This window comes from Ambystoma mexicanum, chromosome 12 (assembly GCF_040938575.1).
Source record: "Ambystoma mexicanum isolate Mex_15411 chromosome 12, UKY_AmexF1_1, whole genome shotgun sequence".
Lineage (NCBI taxonomy): Eukaryota > Metazoa > Chordata > Amphibia > Caudata > Ambystomatidae > Ambystoma > Ambystoma mexicanum.
The window spans coordinates 151828892-151850308 of record NC_090936.1 but is presented as its reverse complement, the minus strand read 5'-3'; the positions used below and the strand labels follow the sequence as shown (position 1 = coordinate 151850308).

Below are 21417 nucleotides of genomic sequence, written 5' to 3'. Positions count from 1 at the left end.
TCTATGGAGGCCTGATTGTTTTCAACTCCTTCCAGTCTTTCCTCAATGTTGTCCATTCTCTGTGTTTTGTCTATTTTACCGCCTAGGTTGGCCCCCATGGATGTTATTTCAGTCAGGAGGGCAGCGATATCACCTTTGGTGGCTCCTGCACCAGTCTCGGAGGTGTCCATTGTCTTTGTCTTTGTTCTCTGGTGGTGATAAAAGCGGTTCCTAAGCGTATCTGGCTAACTTCAGTTTAGTGTTCATGGGGTGGTCACTGTGGCAGAGGAGGCACACGCCCCAGGTTGGGGAGGCCCCAACCCTCCGCACTACAGTATATTCGGATGACCCCAGAGTGATTCCAGGATGTTGGCTGGGGGTGGGGTCCACCATATGCGGTGGAGGTGGAAGAGGGGGGGCGCAGGTCTCCTCGTCTTGAGTTTTGCTCTGTCCTTGTGGCCAAATGTCGTTGAGATCACCTTACGGTTCTGCGGTGGACAGCTTTAGTTGGGGGATCAGTGTACTGCCCCCTCCTGAGCGTTGTTCTTCATGTATTTTGGGTGGGAGCCTTGGTCCAGATGTAGTGTTTTCCCTCTGGGTGCTGTGGTGTGCCCCGTTTTGTTCAGGCGTTGGTGAAGGATCCTTGGGGGGCTGTGTGAGAGCTCTTGGTTGGCAATTTGGGTGGTCTCCTTTCTATATTGCTGATGCAGGATCAGGATCTTAGATAATGAGGGGATGTTGTAATGGTTCCGGTGGTTATCACTATTGTAGATTCGCCTGAGGTGGCTTTTTGGGTGCAGTATGCCGCCTTGCCTCTGCTTACTTCTCAATTGCTTCCCATGAGAGTCCTGGGCAGAAGGTGGGAGCTGTGGTGTTATAACGTCTGCACTTTTGTTTCCTTAATCGTTTAGTTACGCCGTCCTGTGAGCTTTCTTGGTTGAAAGATACCCTACAAGATTTTCATATGCGCCGTGGGTTCAGTGCGCGTAGTGTGCTGGCCGGCTGCTGTGTAGTGGCTTTCAGGCGAGGCGGTCAATGCTATGGGCTCTCTCCCTCCTCCCACGGCACCCCTGCTCAGGCGGCGCACACGGCAGACCTGCTGATGGGGCTCTGCTTGTTCGGCGGGGGAGAGTTGGGTTGCTGGTGCTGCGGGGGGCTCCCAGACCTTTGGGAGGGTTGGGGGCGTCTGCTCACAGGGTGCCGCCCTGCCGGGTGGAGCCCCGTTTCCAAGTCCTCAGCACACGCGGGCAGGGATCCGCAGCAGGGGCATTTCTCTGGGCGTGCTGGGGTCTCCGTCCATGTACCTCCTCACTCTCCGGTCAAACAGGGGGCACAGAAGGGGGCGAAGGAAGGTGTCAGGTGAGCCGTGTATTAAGATGCCTATCCATGGGACACCATGTTCTGGCCAGCGCATTGATGTCGGCGGGTTTCACTTTCGCTTTCCACACTTCTTATATGGCGCACTATCAAACGCCGATTTCGTTCCCTTTTTGGGTCCGATTTTCATCACGTTTCCTCCTGGGGGGTTGGGGTGTGGGTCTTCAGGCGACCTCTCCTGTTTGTTTTCGGGGGGGGGGTTGTAAGACGGGGGCTCCAGTCTCGTCTTGGACCTGCGGTAGTAGAGCTCACACGGAGAGGCTGCTCATCCGTGCACCCCCTGGTGGCCAACCAGAAATGTTTTTAATTGTTTTTATAGGTATCATGGCTCCCCATACCTATGAGACAGGCCAAAGATAGTTTCCTGTCTGTTTTTCGTCCTGAAGGTTTCTGTATTTAAAGACTGAAATTAATGTCCAGAGACAACTGAAACATATGTAGACGTGTTAAACCTGTGTGATCGAATCTTCTTCCGATGTTTTGAAGAGACAATAGATCTAAATTAAAAATGGGTGTAACAGCAATATCTAACCCAAGACGGTTAGAAGGAAAGTAGTTATTTTGTATGTATGCAAACCAGTATGAAAGTGAATGAATGATGGTGAAATAGTGAAAGGGGCTATGGTTTATCCTTTATATATAGTCCTGGAATTTATAGGAAACATTTTTAAAATCTGTTATGTATTTTACATGTTTTTTGCTTTGCCATTCAGAAAAGTAGTTGTCAGTATTTGTAAAAAGACAACGTATATCGATATGAATAATTCCTCTTCCACTGCTCCACCTTGTTTTGTTGACTTAACCCTAGCCTTGAGGTCCAGGTTGGGAATCAGGCTCTTCTTACCCTTATTTTAATGGTATAGTATTACAAAAACGCCCTGTCGACAACCTATTTCAAAATTAAAAAATCATGTAATACTCTGCGCCAACCAAAAGATGTCAGCCTATGAAAATCATGTGAATCTAAGCAGATACAAGCATCAGAAAGATGATTACAGGTATGTTATAGTCATATGTATATTTGCTAATAACCAATAACCAATGAACATTAAATGGCTGTAATAGGTTTCCTCTATAGCAATTAAGAAGGTAGACTAAAACCCATGTCCGCAACATATCCAGTGGAAGCCATTTCAAAATGGGTTCTGTGGCATCTAGTGCTGACAAATTGATTTGTATTATGCAAGCAGGTAACTTATCTAAATACCTGACTATAGATGCCTTTTATATGGCCTTATCATATTAATTGTACAATGCAAAACCTGAATCTGTTTTTTTTCATTTAATTTTAGCCTGTTTCTAAGTTCGCTTCCACACACTGTAATCAAAATATTTTTGAATTAAGTTTACCTCTGCGCTTTGTATAAAATGAAAACATTTCTTTATTCTGAAATTTTGTTGAAATGCATGTATGTACAGCTATCAAGTACAAAAGCAGATATGCCCAATATATTCTCTTCTCCAAGGAAAACAATGATTTCCTTCAGTTACATGATATAATATTTGATGTGGCATTTATAACACACTTGTGCACAAGTGTTTCCAGGTGTGGCAAGACGAGGAGGTGGAAACACAGCAGGACAAAACGATCTTACTAGGCCTTGTGCAGGGAAGAGGGACTGGGAGAAGTGCCAGAGTAGAGGGCAAAGGGGAAGTGCAGTTAACTCAAATGCAGCCAGCGGGTGGCTCATAAGTGCAGAGAGAAGGGACTGTAGGGTTGCAGATACATGTGTGGGGGAGCCTGGAGGCAGTGAAAGGGCAACTGGACATGCCAGGAGCCTGGGCCAGAGTTCACAGGGTGATCGGGTGACCAGTGCGTGGAGCAGTCGGAAGCATTAGCAGGGGAGAGGGAGAGGGAGAGGGAAAGCGAAAATAAAAAGGACGGCCTTGAGTTGCTTCTGGAACCGGAGGTGGTTCTGCTCAAGTTTGGGAGAAGCAGGCGGAGGCTGTTCCAGAGGGAGGCCCCAGCTGAGGAGATAGATCTGTCCCCAACTCTCTGCTTGTAGAAGTCTTCTCCTCAGAGTTGGAGGTGGATGAGTGGAGAGCTCTAGATGGAAGATGTTTTGGAAGAGAAAGGTGGAGGTAGAGCTGTCCCAGGGCCCAGATAGCCTTGTGGACAATGCAGAGGGTTTTGACGTTGGTCCTTGCAGCCATGGGGAGCCAGTGAAGAGATTTCTGAGCTGGAGAGATACAGTCCCTGGGCTTGAGGCCAAGGGCAAGTCTCAGTCCTGTTCTGGATAAGTTGTAAAGGTCAAAGAGTAGAGGCAGGAGGGTGCACAAGGGAGTTCTTGAAGGGGGGGGGGGAGAGTTCCAGTGGCAAAGGAGTGATTGCAGAAATCGGCCAAGGCTGGAGCAAGGGTGTCGATGTGGTCCTTGACTGTTCTGGATGAGCGGGGGGGAACCTGCTTTGATGAGACTTTCATAGATCGGACTTGTCTAGAAACATCGTCTGGGGTGAACAGGCGAAAGGAGGAGAGACGGCCGCTGACGACCAAGGAGTGGTGGTGGTGGAGGAGGAGGAGGAGGAGGAGGAGGAGGAGGAAGAGGAAGAGGAAGAGGAGGTAGACGAAGATGGGGTGGACCATATGTCTTCAGTTTTAGTAGTGAAATGAGAGGACAAGGCTGTGCAGAGGGCCTGGGAGGAAACGGGAGAGGTAGAGACTGCAGCAGGATTGGCCAGCTGCTTGCAGATTTTGAAAAATTCGGCCGAGTTGTTGGATGCCAAAGAGATGTGTGCTTGGGTGTAGGCACTCATTTTAGAGAGGACAGAGTCTGTACTGCTTTTGGAGCAGGTGGCAGGACAGTTTGACGGGGTGCGCCCAAGGCCCTCCACTTACTCTCAGCCGCCCTAGACTTGCGTTCAAGAGCGGCAAGGTCGGAATTTTATCAAGAGTTTCACTTGGATTTGGGCTTCAAGCGGATCCTCATGACGGGGGCAAGGACATCCAGAGTGTTTGAGATGGAGGGCTATCTGGGTGAGTCAGCCAAAGGTGCAGGAGGAGAAAAAGTAGCGGCAAAAGCCTCAACTGACGCACGCTTCATGGGTCGGATGACCAAGAAGGTAGGTGGCAGTGCTGGAGTCTGCTTGACCTGCAGGGAAGAGAGAGGTGGGGAGAAAGTGATCACTCCAAGAGAGAGTGGTGAGAGGGTTAGAGATGGGGAGGTCCGAGGAGATCAGAACATCCAGGGTGTGCCCTCCAGAGTGAGTCGGGCCAGAGGGAAGAGTAGAGGGAATCGTAGAGGCTGCGAAAGAGTCCTGAAGAAGGGTTGGTAGCATCCAGGTGGATGTTCATGTCCTGGGGGAGAAGTCGTGAGGAGTGAGGAGGAGAGGTCAGCCCACTGAGAGGAAGGGGGCGACCTGGCCATGTGGCCTGTAGATAGTGCCCACAGTGAGAGGTGCCAGGAGAGATGGAGAGGCTGCAGACCAGGCATTCAAAGGAGTAGTGCTGCATTGGTATGATAGAAGCAGGGATCCACTCTGGGAAAATCAAGGCTACACTCCCCACAGGGACGGTTGGTTCTGGGTTCGGGGAGGATCTTGTAGCCATCAGGAAGGAGAGTGTCGAAGCTTGTAACAAAGCTGGCCGTGAACCAAGTCTCAGTGAGACGGAGTACATCCAAATTAAGCTCTTCTAGGAGATGGCAGAGGAGTGTTTGACAGCTGAACGAGAGTTGAGAGTAGTTTTGTGGAGTAGCTTGCCATATTTGAAGGACTTCAGGGGAGGGGTACAGACCAGAGGTACACCTTGCCAATGTGTTGGAGGTGCCTGAGGATGGGCATAGGAGGAAGGAAGAGAAGGCAGTGTAGTTGGAGAGGGAGAAGAGTGCCAGAGGGGTGGCAGAGGAGGGAGGCAGCAGGGTGGCCAGAGAAATATCAGGGGTCCCATAGAGGTGGCAGAGTAAGGAGGCAGCAGAGGAGCCAGAGAGGGGTAAGAAGGGATAGTCTGAGATGAAAGGAAGTTGATCAGGCAAGGGAAGCGTCTATCAAAGAGGAGATGGCCTGAGGGCTCTGGACCAAGATGGTGCCATTTAAGTAGACATCAACGATGATCTTAGAGGAGTGGAACATTTTATTTTAAAAGATGGTCCATATTCAAAAATATATAAATAATATTTTTAAAGAAAGTTTGTATGTAAAACTTTAAGTAAATGAGGCTCAAAGTCAGACATTTTAAGCATTAGGAGACATCCATTTTGTGAAATGAAGGAGCCTCCTGGCTTAATTTGAGCTCTGTTCTCGCTGCAATAATAAAGCAAAAGCCCCCTACTGGAAGCTTTTGGTTATTACACCCAGAGACCAGAGAATGTTCTCAGCCCCTGCGTGTTCTCAGAGTGAGTTTTTTTCTTTTCTTCTTTTGCCTGCTTTCCCGACCGTGAAAGGCGTGCAGAGAGATATTTAGAAGTGCCTGTGCTTTCACTTTGAGTCTCCAGGGCCGGGGGAGCATGGGAGAACTAACACAAAAGTAACAGCAATTATAAATACAATGTTGTTGTATTGATAATTGCTGCACCTTTCGTTTGCCGGGGGAGCCTGGGAGACTTCAAACGAAAGTCTCAGCAATTTTGAATACTTCGCTGGAAGCTGCCGTAGTACTCATAATTGCAGCAACTTTCGTTTTCAGTTTCTCATGCTATGGAAACTTGAAAACAAAGTGATAGCATTTATGAAAACTCTGCCGTGTTCTTACTGTTCTGCTTTTTTTTTGCATAAAATTGGGGGTCAAATGAGAATCTTCTGTTTATTAAAACAGAATGCCGAATCTTACGATAGTTTCATTTTTTGTTAAACATTTTGTTTGTGTGCTCCTATATTAAAATAAACATACTAGACAGTAAATAGATCCTGTTGTCCTAAATACTATGTCATTCTAATTATTTAACAAAAGGAATTTATTTTAGCCAATATTAAATGTCCCTTGTTTAGTGTAAGGAGAAGTGCCATACGCAGCCTGATAAGTACATGTTCTTTCAATGCGCCGCTATCTTGAATGCTATTATTTTACCTATGTGAAATCATAGAAATGAATGACGGACTACATACGCATGTTATCTACCACTTGGTGGTAATTACAGCATAACCTCATTAACATGCTTTTACCTTGCATTTAATGTCTGTTAAAGATATTAATGTGTGTTAATAAAGAAGTACATGATATATTTTCTTTCTGATTATCTACTATGGTGAACCAGAAGAAAGAGTCGAACTTGGGGTTAACATTTGAAGGTCTTTATTTTAACTTATTAGGAAAAATGCATAACTGTCCCTATTGCTATGAGGGATTTTCCCTGTCTACAAACTAACCTAAGGGTGCTCATCAATTGACAAAATCAAAAGATTGTCCTCAGTCCAAATCCTATTCACTTTTTGGCCCTACCACTTTAGAAAAAAACCTAAACATGCATTTTGGGAAACAAATGTGTATTTGTCTACAAAAAATATTTCTTTTTAAAAAACATATGTCTTTATGCAACATTATCATTGGCACTATTGTTAATCCCTATATGCAGCATATTGAATCACCTACCTTATTTAATTTATGCATTAGCCTTGCTTACCATAATACTACTTTTAATTGGAAAATGCCTCTAATTTGTCCTTCAAAACTTTGTGGAACTCCATTTGCTCCATCCACCGCATTGAAAAATGTCACGCCTTTACTGTAGATGATGGTTTACATAAATTCAACAGAAAATTGAATGTTTTTATCCAATAACTCAATACTGAATAGTGATGTTCAACCATGTAGCATCAAAATTGCTATGCTTAAACATTATCAAACCCCTATATTTATCTCTCCTATCATTTCTTGTCCAGTCTGTCCCCCTGTAGGTCTTTTAATCAACTGTCAATTTAACTGTTTTAACTTATTGTATTAAACCTGTTATACCATTGTTAACTGATTTAACTGACTTTCCAACCTAAAAAATATAAACATTTTCTTTGACTTATGCCTGTTTCAAATGTAAATGAACCTGCCTAATAAAAATGATTAAACATAAAAAATGAAAAAACTTAAACGTGAGCTAGAGTCGTAGCCTCCCAGTTCTTGCTTTGTCCGGCCAGTGTTAGCTGAAGGTCTCCCAAGTCTGGTCTAAGGACAAATGGGCGTTCTTAATAGTTCACAAAAGAAAGGTGTGGAAGTCTTTTTAAATTCCCCCGGAAAAATTGTCTTTATACAAACCCAAATCTCTCATATTCTTGAAGGGGTGGAATTATACCTTTATCAGTTTCCACCAACTTGGACCTTTTCTTTCCCCATATATTGTGCCTTGTATAGCTTGAACTCTGCAGGTTCCCTTCTGGTAACAATGCCTCTTATCGCTTTGGGACTCTGCAGGCCCCTTTGGTCCTTTTGGATTACTTATTTCTCTTTGTGTAACTCAATTCTCTACCCTCCACGCTGATCAACCCTTGTACCTTCTCTGCCTTTGTGTGTGCTCTAGTGTGATGGCGTCTCTGGCGCATGCATCTTTTATCCTTCTGCCCGTCTCAGCAGTTTCAGTGATCCTCACACTGAGAGCAGAGGATTTGTTGCTCTGTTATTGACCCTGGTTTGCTAGCCTCAGACCCACCACTGTTGCAGCGTGGTCACGCCACCAGGTAAGTTCTTCCATCGTCACTGCTTCCATCTATATCGCCCTCCTTGGTGCCGGTGTTCCGGTGTGTTTCCTCTTCCCTTCTCCATGCCACCGCTGGCTCCGCGGTGTAGCACATCTCTGCCCCTCCGCCTCCTCCATTCACGGTTCCTTTTCTCTGTATTCTCTGCCGTACTTCAAAGGGGCGTGCTGTTTCTCGTCCGCTTCTGGGTTCAAGGGAATTGCAGCATTACCTTGAGCCAAAGAACTGGAAAGTAATGTGAATGGGGTTTGAATGCCAAACAGAAGCAACAGCAGTCTTTTCCACTGCAATATATCCAGAGTATTTTTCATATGGAGTTCCATATAGGAATGGTAGTCTTTGTCCCCTAGAGGGGAGTCACTCCCAGTGAGGTCCCGCTTTCCCAGACCCCTAGGGGGGGAGGGTCTTGCTTAGCAGGCTCACCTCCTTAGCCTCACAGGGAGTGGTTCCTCCTAAGGGACGAATTTCCCAGATTCGCCTCACTACAGCATTTTTTCGATGTGCCTTCTTTGTAATGGGAAAAATGATTGACTTAACAGGCTGGATACACATGACAAAGAACTGTTTTCCTCAAATGCCATCAAAGAAGTCCACCCTGCTATTAACTATACCATTGGTTTTGTTTTATTCTGGTGCTACTGCAGTGGCACTTATGAGCCAAATCAAATGATCTAGATCTAGTCTTCCATTCCTCCTTTTTTTATTTTTTACATTTTCATATGCAAATTGTCACTAAGTTATCATAGATTTCCTATATTTTTTGGTGTCCCTTTTAGATAAGCTAGCCTCTTTTGGGGCATTTTATATAGCCTCTTTTGCCCAACGGCCCAAAAGCCTAATTTTTTTTTTAATGAAAATCCTATTTTGCTGCTCAGTAGAATACTGGTCACTATGCTCTTAATGTGACCTGGGTTTTCCAAGGAGCTATTCAGAATGTGACTAACTTAACATTAATTAGGTTTCCCGTGTATGAAAGACATGATATGATATGATAGATTATTTATAACTCGCTTAATACCCAGAGGTTTCTAAGCGCGGACCCGGGGATCGAACCTGTGGTGGTTCATGTCTTGCTTCCAAGGCGAGCACGTTGTCGCAGGGCTATCCTCCCGAGACATGGAACAGCGAAGACCTTTGTCAATGCAAGGAGACCAGGTAGGCTTTTTCAAGATCGGCATTCTTGATGGTTCAGTCCGGTTTCAATCCAGAGCATAATGGAAATGCAATCTGTCAGTTATAGGTCCCGTCCGATTTCTCGATAAGCAGCTCTGTGGGTGTAATCTGAGAACCCTCAATACTTATTTTCAGCTATTCCTAGTTTGCTGCAGCTACACAAGCCCTACATTTCAATACCACATTTAGATACTTTCCTATGATTGATTTGAAGCAAGGAAGGAGTTGAGTGTAGCAAGTTCATGGTCGGCTTGAATGTTTGAAGTGCTGCCCACTTTATAGACCAGAAAGCATTTAGAATCTAATGTTTCAATGGTACCCTGTATTGATGCTCTTGGTAGTAGAACAAACCATGTATTTTTTTATTTATCCATTTTGTCCATGTCACATACTTTAAGAAAATAAATTATAAGCAAATTATGCTATTTTCCGTACAAGGTTTAAATTATGCTTTTATTTTTTAGGAGCTTCTGAGGTTCCCTAAACTACATGATGCCATTGTTGAAGTAGTAACCTGCCTTCTGAGGAAAAGATTACCAGTGACAAATGAAATGGTAAGGTCTAGTGGTTGTTTTACTGACTGCTGAACGACTGTTTGTTGTGCATGTAACCTTTACAGCCTTTTTAATGTGGTTGTGTTCTGTGTGTGTGAGCATAGATGATATTCTCTTATGTACTGTGATGAACCCTGTGGATCACTCACTAAAACCCTGTCTGAAGGTCCCCTCCCAGGTGACCAGGGAAAGGCAGACTCCTCCTGTTCCGGACCTTGGGGTGGTGTACTGCAAGAGGATAAACTGGGAGTAGAGGGTGGTGAGGAGATCCTGTGGGATATGAGACAGTATTTACCTTTGAAAGGGAAGAGCCTCTTAAAGATGCCAAAACTTGTAATGGCGATTGTCGTTATGATGTATTTAAATTGCGTATTAAGCCTGTGGGGGTGGGTAAAAGTGGTGTGACATCTTTACATGCCCCAAGGAAAAAAAGACTGTTTGAAACCTCTGAGGTTAAAAACCCCCCTTACTCCCAGAGGTATGGTGAAAGGAAACCTATACATAATGGCTTAAACAAATTGCTTTCCTCTTTTCAAGTATGCTTTTGTGATTTTTCTTTAAATGCATTTAAGAAAAATAGATATGCATTTAAAATTAGAAAATGGACAAAGCCTAATTCTATTGGTTGGTACTAAAAGTCCCATAGTTACCGAAGTACTAGGACGAGGAAGAGGGTCAAAGAGCAATGTTGTAGTAATAGTTGGCCTGTTAAGCTTAATGACCCATGCTTGAGGGAAGCCGAGCGCAGTGTTGGCAATCCACGCAGAAGAGGGTGAAAAGAAGGGATGCCTGGACTTTACCCAAGGAGCTTTCAGCTGCCTGTCCTGAGAGGATCCCGTTTCCCCAAAATCTGATTGCGGAGGGTGTGCAGCGGTAGATGTGCGTAGCCAGGCGCGTGTTGGGGACCGTTGCTGAGTGTAGGCATGCAACGAGGGTCCCAGTATGAGAGAAGCTTAGTGACTGCATGGCGGGGTTGTGGATACCTTCACAATGGAAGGGTCTGTGCCAAACCGAAGCCTGAAGCAGTCAAAGTCCTGCAAACTGCAAATGGAGCAATACAGAAGACAGTGAGTGTGACTGAGTGTTCTGAGCACTTGCGTGAACAAAGGAAGGCAACTGAAGTCAAGCAAAAACACTCACTTACGAGTGAAAGCAGTGAAACAGACTGTTGATTGTCGGACAATGGGAAGTTATAAAAGTAGCACTTGCCAATGAGAACTCTTCCCATAGAATTTGCCTAAGAGTAAAATGAAGTTAATTCAGTCTTAAACTTCAACATATGAAAGACTGATCATGTTTGCTTATAAAGTAACTGAGGTAAAAGGTTATCCAAAGAGTACATTGTGAAGTGGTTGAAGTTGAGGTATCACTGAAGTTAAGTGACTGAACATCAAATTGTGAGGAAAAGGGAACAAGCATTGCACAAGCCCAGAGTTGTGCAAGTACTGTCCTCATCCAAAAGAGACTAACGCCAGACATACAAGTAAGCAACTTTAGTGGGCAGAGAGCAAAAGGGCGGATGCAAAGTTATGAAAAGGTGAAATCTGCTGATTGTAAATATTACCTAAATATTGATATAGCTCACATTGCCAAAGCGATACAAAAGAAAAGCCGAATTACATCCTTATGGGCAATATTGGTTTATGTGGCAGAAAGACAAAAAATGGCAAAGAGGCTACCCTTTTGAAAGGTGAATGTTTAGAGGAAGAGTGCCTTGCCTACCTCTAGGTGTTGAGGTGCACTTATGTGAAAATTGTCTTTTCTGAAAAGCTGTTAAAGGTCACAAGGTTGCAAACTGTTGAAGCTGTGATACAACATTTGGTCGTCTGTAGATTTGAAACTACAGAAGCCCAATTGAGTGTGGAGCACTGTGGGGCAGGAGAGTGGACTGGCATGATGAATTCTTCCAGAGGTTAACCTGATGAGCTGCCCAGGTAGACTCAGTGCTGCTGTAAAGTCATCCTGGCAGTGATTTATAATGTTATAAAGTCTTAAGAACTGCTGTCAAACGTTGTGGTTCTTTTACCTTGCCAGAAGTTGTTTCATTGAATCTGACAATGAACTTTATTTCTTCTGACATTTCTAAGTTGTGGCAAAGCATTGTGACCCAAAACATAATTCTTAAAATGGAAATCATTGGGGGCGTGGCTTGGAGCTGCCGCGAGCGGCATGTCTTCTTAGGAGCTCCTGGCTGGCCCTATGCGCAGTATGTGAAAACGCTGTCTCCAGCCTCCGTTTTCCACCGCCCCAATCTACACGAAGCTCCGGAGTGGGGGAGGTGCAGGCATATGAAATTCACCAGCACAAGCCGCCGAACAACCTGATCCTAGTTATCCCGCACTGCCCTAATGAAAGGTACCGTTTGCCCGAAGCCCAACAGCAGGTCCCAGGGGTATTGCGGCTTGCCCAGGCTCACGCAGTAGGAGAATCTCGAAGTGCCCTGTAGCAGAGCGGAGGAGGATCCCGGTGGATGGTGCCCGGGCTCTGGTTGACCTCAGTGGGACTCTAAAGCATATCTCTTACCCGGGATCCTACCGGACACCAATCCACATCCCTAAGACGTTGAGGCTCCAAGAGAAGAGAGAGGCAGCCTCGACCGCTCCATATGTGCTACGATCTGGGACGCATCTGCGCGTATTGCATCCGCAGCGTGGCACTGCAGAGCTCATCCGAGTCCCACTCACATCAAGGGCGTGGCCTGCCTGGAGGCAGATGAAGGAGGTCCAGGCAAGACGGTGCTACCTCCGAGCCGAGATTCAGCACCGCAGTGCGCTACCAGGATCAAACATCTGAGCGGCCTGACCGCCGCAGGTAATTCATCAGAGCTCCCACTGCACCAGAGACGAACAGCATATTCAGCCTACCACCAGATACTGCAGTCCTGCTGACATAAGGTGAGGAGTGGGACATTGAATCAAGCAGAACCCCTAAAATACGCTTACTATGGGGTCTGAGACCAACCACAGCAGTGGGGGGGCCTGAACAGAGAAGAGGCGCCCTGCGTGCTCTCCGGAACAGCCATTTGAGCAGCCTGGCCTGCGTTTGCATACACCAACGCTCCCGCAGCTCCAGAGCCATAAAGCACACACAAACTATCAAGCATTGCCCTAGTGTCACTACTCGCCCAACCCACCAAAGAGGCAGCAACACAGACACGGCAACCTTCCTACCACAAACTGAAGAGTGGGGATCAGCTGAATACAACTGCACTGGTGGTCCCATTAAGCAACGTCCTCAACTAGCAGTACTTAATAGAATTCCTTCGGAGGCTCAGGCTACTTTGTCCAGTTCTCCCCCCGTCCCCCATCTCCGCCCGCCACTGAGAATACAGAGGCGCACCTGGCCCCTGCATCCAACGGTAGGACAAGCAAGCAAATACATTCTTAAGGGGGAAGAGCAGGAAGTAGTCGGGAACAGAAAATGTCCAGAAGCGGGAAGATGTCTAAACAAACGGACATTGCAGCATTAATGGCCAGTGCCTCGACCAAGCGCTCAAAGAAAGGGGAAGCGCCCGAGGGTCTCTCCTGTGAGGAAGTCCCCACCATTGCAGCATCAGCTCATAACCCATCACAAATGGTAACCAAGGCTGACTTGCAGGAGCTACTCACTGCGCTGACCAAAGAAATTCAAAAGAGTACAGAAGAGGTGACGAAAAAAATAAACTCCTTGGACAAAAGAGTGGTGGAGGAGGACGGCAGAACTCGAATCAGAAGTATGTGACCAGCGGTTCGAAGACGAGATCGACAGAATCAAAGCTCTGGAAGCGAGATGGTGACCTCCTAGAAGCTAAACGGTAAGATGCAGAGAATCGGTCGCAGAGAAATATTCGCCTCCGGGGATTCCATCTATACCAGACGCAGAGCTAAGAAGTTACGTCTCGGAGCTGCTCAGGTTCATCATAACCATGCCGGACGAGGCACCTCTGGAGCTGGACCGGGTACATAGATCAGTTCCGAGATCGGCATCTAACTTCCCCCCAGATGTCCTGGAAAGGGTTCATTTCTACCAAGTCAAGGAGGAAATCGAGCACGAAGCAAGACAAATGGGCCAAATAACGTTTCAAGGATCTACAATATCGCTGTATCAAGATCTGGCGAACTCCACGCTTCAGAAGCGAAGATCTGTGCGAACATTCACGGAATGGCTGCGGGGGAAAAAGATTGCATATCATTGGGGATTTCCAACTTCGTTCAGGTTCACATTGGAGGGGGCTCAGACAAATTCAGTCACCGAAAGAGGCTGACAAATTGATGGGCATCGGAAGATCGGGGCGGGGGCTTGGACTCCGAAGAACCATCCCAATCTCAGCACAGCAAACCCTCCGACGGATCATGGTCGAAACCTGTCCGACGGCGCAGACCTCTAGGCCCATCCTGGGAAAAACTCCAATCCGGGATGATTGACTCAAAGACCCGTCGATGACGGCAGGTCACAGAAACCCTATAATGGACTGCGGTGATCTGCGATAGGCATGACGGATGGATCTATTTGTTCCAAAGAAGACGGGAGCCTCCCGTTTGGATTAACTCATCACAGTACAGCGGACAATACCCTGGCAGTGTGGGGATACTGTTCTAGTTCACATCTTGATTCGGCGGCCCAGTTGGCCACTATGAGCGCATTGGTGCCACCAGTTTCCAAGTGGCAGTAGGATGTCGTTTTTCCTACATGTTCATTTCAAGGGGGCTGGGGGATGGGGAAGGGATCGCCAAAAGACAAACACATGCCCTGGGTCTTGGAGCTCCAGTTGCTCGGCCCAGTGTTCAATCTTACATCATGACATACCAACAACACCAATGAAGCATCACCAACGCAACGAGGTAATCTCTGACGGGGAAGATCAGGATCAGCCGGCGGGCATGAGCCCAATCTCAGCCAAAATTGAAATAGACTATGGCTGACACAAGCGAAATAACAATCCTATCATGGAATGTGCAAGGACTTAACTCGCCAAGGAAACGGAAATCTGTCGAACACAGGCTCGGGCAATTATCTGGGGACATTGTATTCCTCCAAGAAACTCATCTACTCCAAGAAGACGAACACAGAGTAAGATTTAACAGTTACAAAAAAGCGTATTTTGCCACTTCCGGCCAGAAGAAAAGAGGAGTGGCTATACTCCTGAGTGACAGGATCGATCCCTCTAACAAAAATTACAATACAGAGATCCAGATGGGCGTTTCTTCCTACTCAAGGGGCTATTTGAAGAGCTCCCCATCACCATCGCTTCAATCTATGGTCCCAACTCTGCCCAAGCCAACTTCATCACAAACCTAATCCCAACCATCCTAGCATTCCAAGAAGGGCACCTAATCATGGGCAGGGACTTCAACTCTATGCCAAATCCCCAAGTGGATAAGACTCTTCCACCCGCTAAATCTGACTTTGTACAAGCACTATCACTAGCCAAGCTTCTAAGGGAAACGGAAACCGTAGATGCCTGGAGGCTCTTTAATGGGAACTCAAGAGACTACACCCATTATTCCTGGGTATACAAAGGCTTCTCGAGAATCTACCTCATATTGATCTCAGGGGTCCTTTACCCATGCTTGGATGCAACATCAATACACACCTGCATGATCTCGGATCACGCCCCAGTGACTGCAAAATTAGCTATATCGGGGCAAAAGCGCCCAGCCCAAAAGCACTGGAGATTGAATGATTCTCTGTTACTGGATGAATGCATTAAAATGCAAGTTGAGAATACAATAGTCAACTATTTTAAAGAAAACACCACGGAGACCTCTCCTAGCAACATTATCTGGGATGCAATGAATCCAGTTGTTAGAGGCTCTCTAATTTAGTGCAGGGGCTGAACAACGAAGGGTTTCGACCATAGCTGCAGCCAAACTGGAGGAGAGAGTGAACCAATTGGAGGCCGATCTGAAAAGGCGAAATTCCAGAATAGTTGAGAGAGGGAGAGAGAGAGCTAAGAAAGGCCAAAACAGCCTTGGAAATGCATTGCGCTGATCGTACTGCTAAATCTTTAGTCTTCACACAGCAGTTTTATTACACGAAAGGGAATAAAGCGAACAAAGTACTAGTGCAAAAACAGAAAAAAATTCAAAGCAGAAACATCCTCACAATAGCCAGTGCGGATGGGAAAATAAAATCGATGAACTATCGAGATCTCACTCAGACATCATGAAAGGGTCACCAACAGTATTAGACAACCTACCAAAGTATTTGCAGTCAGTACCCAGGCAGAACTCGACTCAGCTGGAGCACCTTGAATCACCCATCTCGGCGGAGGAAATAATCGAAGATCTCTGAAATCCACAGCTCCGGGCCCAGCCGGCTTATCCGCAACCTTCTATAAGAAATATTCCAGGCTCCTAGTCCCTCGGTTGGTGAAATTATTCAACTCTTTTCTGGTCTCGGGTTCTGTCACCGGGTCAATGGCGGCGTCGTTAAAGTCCTGTTGCACAAACCCGGGAAGGCACCCGAACTGACCACTTATCGCCCGATCACGTTCATGAACAATGACGGTAAGATTTTTGCTAAAGTGCTAGCGGGCAGGTTGGGAGCGGTCTTACCATGCCTTATCGACAGTGACCAGACTGGGTTTATACCAGGGAGAGGGACTCACGATAATATTCGGAGAATACATTATTGAACATGCCCATAGATCCAGGGATAGGATGGCCGCGATATCATTAGATGCTCATAAAGCATTCGATCTGGTGGACTGGGGGTACCTTCACGCAATCTTAGAACATTTCGTATTCGGCCCAAATTTCATCACATGGGTAATGGCCAATTACAAAACTCCCACGACACAGCTGCGGGTCAATGGCAGGAGATCCGAAGCAATACAGATATCAAGGGGCACTAGACGGGGGTGTCCACTCTCTCCTCTGATTTTTGCTTTATCGATGGAGCCCTTTGCAGCCAAAATTAGACAGAATGCCAGGATTGGGGGGATCAAGGTAGGAAGCCGTGAAAATAAAATCGCATTATATGCGGATGACGTACTAATAACAGCGTCACATTTGGCATCATCCCTTGAGTCCTTATGGAAGGAAATTAATGAATTTGGGGCTTTATCAGGGTTAAAAATTAACCTAGACAAATCAGCTCTGGCGATCAATATCTCTAATCAAGAAAGAACCACCCTCAGCCTCTAATGCCGATCCCATGGGCGAAGGATGCAATTGAATATCCAGGGGTATATATTACTAAAGACCCGTCCCATTTATATGCTGCCAACTTCCCACAACTTATTACAAATTTCAAGAAAGACTTAAAGGAATGGTTCGCTCAAAATGTTTTATTGCCCAAAAAGATGGGCAATAATAAAATAAATATACTCGCACTTTTTTTTGGTCAAGTTCCTATGTAAAATTTTAAGCAATTAAAGCTCAAAAATTGGAAAAGCAAGCACATGGGCGCATCCATTTTGTGAAATGGATGCCCGCCTGTGCTGGCTTTTGCAGCACTAATGAAGGAAAAGCCAGCCAGCTGTAGTAAACAAAAGCTACCACTGGGTGGCTTTTCCTTCATTGGTTCCGGGACTCGGAGGACGCGGACCGGAGAATACAGGCAGAAAAGCTGCAGCTGAATCTCGGTAAGTGCTATTTATTTTTTTTTTTTTATATAAGCACTAGCTGCGGTTTTTTTTTTCTAAGTTTTCAAGGCTGGAGGAGCCCGGAAAACTTAGAAATAAAACCGCAGCTTTAAAAACGTATTTGTTTGTGGTAACTTTTGAAGCAACTGCAAACATAAATGCAACATTATTGTGTTTGAAAACCCTGCGGTTTTTCTTTCTAAGTTTCTCAGGCTCCTCCGAGCCTGAGAAACTTACAAAGAAAAACCGCGGCGTTTTCAAACACAACCGCGTTTTCTGCCTAAATCTGCTTTCCCATTTGGGGCTCTCGGGCTCCCCACGGGGAGCCCGAGAGCCCCAAATGGGAAAGCAGATTTAGGCAGAAACACTGCAGCATTTAGCATTGCAGAAAACAACCGCGTAGTGGTTTGTGGTAGCTTTTGAAGCGACTGCAAACATAAATGCTTGGGGCGCCCGAAAGCCCCAAATGGGAAAGCAGATTTAGGCAGAAACGCTGCAGCATTTAGCATTTCCCATTTGGGGCTCTCGGGGCCCCCCGTGGGGAGCCCGAGAGCCCCAAATGGGAAATCAGCTGTAGGCAGAAACACTGCGGCATGTGAACACAACCGCCTTGTGTTTCTGCCTGCCTTGGCTTTCACTTTGGGTCTCCGGTGCTCCCCAAGGAGGTTGTGTTTGAAAACGCTGCGGTTTTTCTTTCTAAGTTTCTCAGGCTCCTCCGGCTCGGAGGAGCCTGAGAAACTTAGAAAGAAAAACCGCTGCGTTTTCAAACACATTAACTTTGTATTTATGTTTGCGGTCGCTTCAAAAGCGACCGCAAACCTAAATACGTTTTTAAAGCTGCGGTTTTATTTCTAAGTTTTCCGGGGTCCTCCAGCCCGGAAAACTTGGAAAAAAAAACACAGCTGGTGCTTATTTTTGTTTTTTTCAATAGCACTTACCAAGATGCAGCTGCAGCTTTTCTGCCTGTAGTCTCCGGTCCGCGTCCTCCGAGTCCCGGCACCAATGAAGGAAAAGCCACCCAGTGGTAGCTTTTGTTTACTACAGCTGGCTGGCTTTTCCTTCATTAGTGCCGCAAAAGCCAGCACAGGCGGGCATCCATTTCACAAAATGGATGCGCCCATATGCTTGCTTTTTCAATTTTTGAGCTTGAATTGCTCAAAATTTTACATAGGAATTTAAAAAAAATAAAGTGCGAGTATATTTGTTCTATTATTGCCCATCTTTTTGGGCAATACATTTTGGGCGAACCATTCCTTTAAATAACTGGTCTTCGCAGGAAATTTCCTGGTTTGGGCGCATTGCTGCCATAAAAATGAATCTAATCCCTAGGTGGCTATATTTCTGCACAGCGATACTGACCCGCATCCCGGGCCCAGTACTGGTGGATATGCAAACAAAATTGCTGGGATTTGTCAGGGGCGGGAAAAAGCCTCACATCAGCAAGCGAATGATGATTCGGGAAAAAATCAGGGAGGGCTGGGTGTGCTAGACATAGCTAGATATACCCTAGCAACCCAGCTCTCACATGCATTCTCCTGGGTGCAAGAAGATGATGCCTCGAAGTGGACTCAGATTGAAGAGACCTTGTGCCCGCGCAACCCTGCGGATCCTCCGGATCTGCCAGAAATGAAAGTGCAAACGAATAAAGTCCCCCCTTTCCGCCACGGTCACAATTGCCCAAAGCTGGAAGGCAGCAGCTCGGAAATAAGGTATCCGGGGCACTCTGGGACCCCTAACCCCTATCTGGAACAACCCAGAGTTTTCCCCAGGTTGTCGACCCAACAGTTTTCAGTTTCGGAGGGAGGGCGGCCTGCTTAAAACGGGCGACTTTGTAGAGGAGGGTTCCCCCATCTCATTTGAAAGATGCAAAGAAAAATTCGGGGTAGATGAGCGGGAGAGATTCCATTATACCCAAATACGGAACTGGCTGTCTCTCAGAGCGGTTCGAGAGAAATGCGCCAGAGAGCTAACGGCTCTAGAGGTCTCCCTCACAACTCCAACAAAAAAGTAAAATCTCTGCCCTGTACCGTCTTCTGGACAGGGCCGACCCCATGAAAAAAGAAAAATACATGATCGAGTGGGAGAAGGACCTGGGCCGGGAAATAGAGGTAGAGGAATGGGCTAAAATCTGGGCCAGATGCACAAAAGCTCACAATGTATTACAAATAGGGAGGGAGGCTACAAGCTCTGCTATAGATACGTGACACCAGTCCAGATCAACAGAGACAACCCGAATCTCTGACCGCTGCTGGCGCGGCTGTCCCACCCCTGGCTCCCTATTTCATATGGTATGGGCCTGCCTAAAGGCGGAGACATATTGGAGGGAGGCGATTAAACACATCAAGAACATCACCGGCCTCACCATATCCTGGGATCTGGGAATCATTCTCGTAGGGGAAACAGGGGGGTGGGGGGGGCGGCGGGGGAGCACTACCAAGCTCAGGGCACATTCCTCGTCTGTGTACGCACTTACTTCTTGAGCAAAAATTACTATGGCCCGTTTATGGAAAAATGAAGACGGACCGTCAGTAGCACTATGGTGGTCCAAGTGGTGGGACATTGCGGTTGCCGAAAAGGTTACTGCAATCCGAACTAACACCTTCAATAAGACCATGAACATTTGGGATCCATTCATGGACTATGCAACTAGATTCCTGGCACTGTCTAGAAGGCCACCAATCACTAGATGGCTACAAAGCAGCCCTCTCTATTAACCAAACCACCGACTTCAATCATAGACACCCAACCTACGGCTGCCTACATAATCACCAAGAATGGGCATACTATCGGACAATAGAGCGCTGGCTATCAGCTGATCCCGCGCCATTCTTATGAACCTATGTTACCGATATGTAGCAATCAATGATCATTGTGCTGTTGTTGATGTCATGTTTATCTGTAAAACCTAATAAAAGGTTGTCATGAGAAAAAAAAATGGAAATCATTACCGAAGGAAGGAGAGAAGAGCTTTTCTGTTGGTTAAACGTTGGTTGACTTAACTTTCTTTTGACAAAGTGAAGGAGACAAACACTGAATTGTAAGTTTGTTGGAAACCCGGATTTCCTTGTTTCTTTTTGTTGAACTTTGGAACTAAACCCAACTTGAAACCTGGGGAAGGGAAGTTCGCCCAGGTTACAAAGACTCTGAATATTGGAAATACCATTGTTGAGAATGGTTGTGAATTGTCATATATTTTTCTTCTGTATTTTGTTTGTATGAGGGCCAGATATCCTGTTAGTTTTCCTTTAGTTTTGATTGGCAGGGAAATCCTAGTCGGGGTAGGGATAGTGAGGCGTTGGATAATAAAAATGGCACATTTTGAGAAATCATCCAAAGGTTTTCTGCCTCACATTTCTGGCCCCTCACAGTACCCATGGCTTAATAGCTTGTCTGAGCTCGAGGCTAAAACCCGGCAGAAGCCAATGAGTTATGCAAGATACAACAAAACACAATTAAAATGAGGCTAACGGATAAAGAGCAAAACATACAGACAATGGAATTTATCAAATTAACCTTCAATTTATTTCAGGCAGGTGTTAATGGCAATGGGAACGTTTAAAAAAAAATAATTTGAACATAAGTCTTCGGTAGGACAATGTTATAGAGCAGTGCTGGATATTAAGGGTTTTAAGTAGTTGGTTGAAGAGGTTGGGCCTGCAAAACCTATCACTGTCTCATGAGGGCAAATTATTTAGCCTACTGAATATACACCCTGAATGTATGTACATAATTAAGCCAAGTGGCCATCAACCAGTTGGCTGGGTTGTTGATTCTGCTAGATTTTGTCAGCTTTTGATTTAGTAGATACGACTGCCTCCTGCGTTCCCTACGCATCTGGAACACTGTTCTGAAGAGGCCGTTGGTTGGTTTTGCTCCTTCCTAACAATTTGGGAGTCGAATTCTGTGGGGACCAGCTTCCTCCCCAAAATCACCTATACTGCGTGGAGGGACCCCATGCGGCATGTCTATCGCCTGTTTTGTTCAGTCTATACATTAGACTCTATGCTCGCTCCTAGATGGCTTGGGTGTATTTTTCAGAAACTATGCTGCCGATACCCAGCTAGTTTGGGAAATTAGTGGCGACTACATGCTTGACTCTGCTGCTTTAGCCAATGTTTACGACCAGATTGAGATATGGATGTCTAAAA

At 46.0% G+C, this 21417-nt stretch overlaps 1 protein-coding gene across 4 annotated transcripts in view; it reads left to right on the top strand.

Moving 5' to 3' along the window:
- The window catches only part of DNM1L (dynamin 1 like), a 1039542-nt gene that overhangs the window by 492677 nt on the left and 525448 nt on the right, over nt 1-21417 (top strand). For all 4 annotated transcript variants that reach the window (XM_069628197.1, XM_069628195.1, XM_069628196.1 and 1 more), the window contains one exon: nt 9613-9702. In XM_069628197.1, the coding sequence (XP_069484298.1) occupies nt 9613-9702 (90 nt within the window). The remainder of the gene's footprint in view (nt 1-9612; nt 9703-21417) is intronic.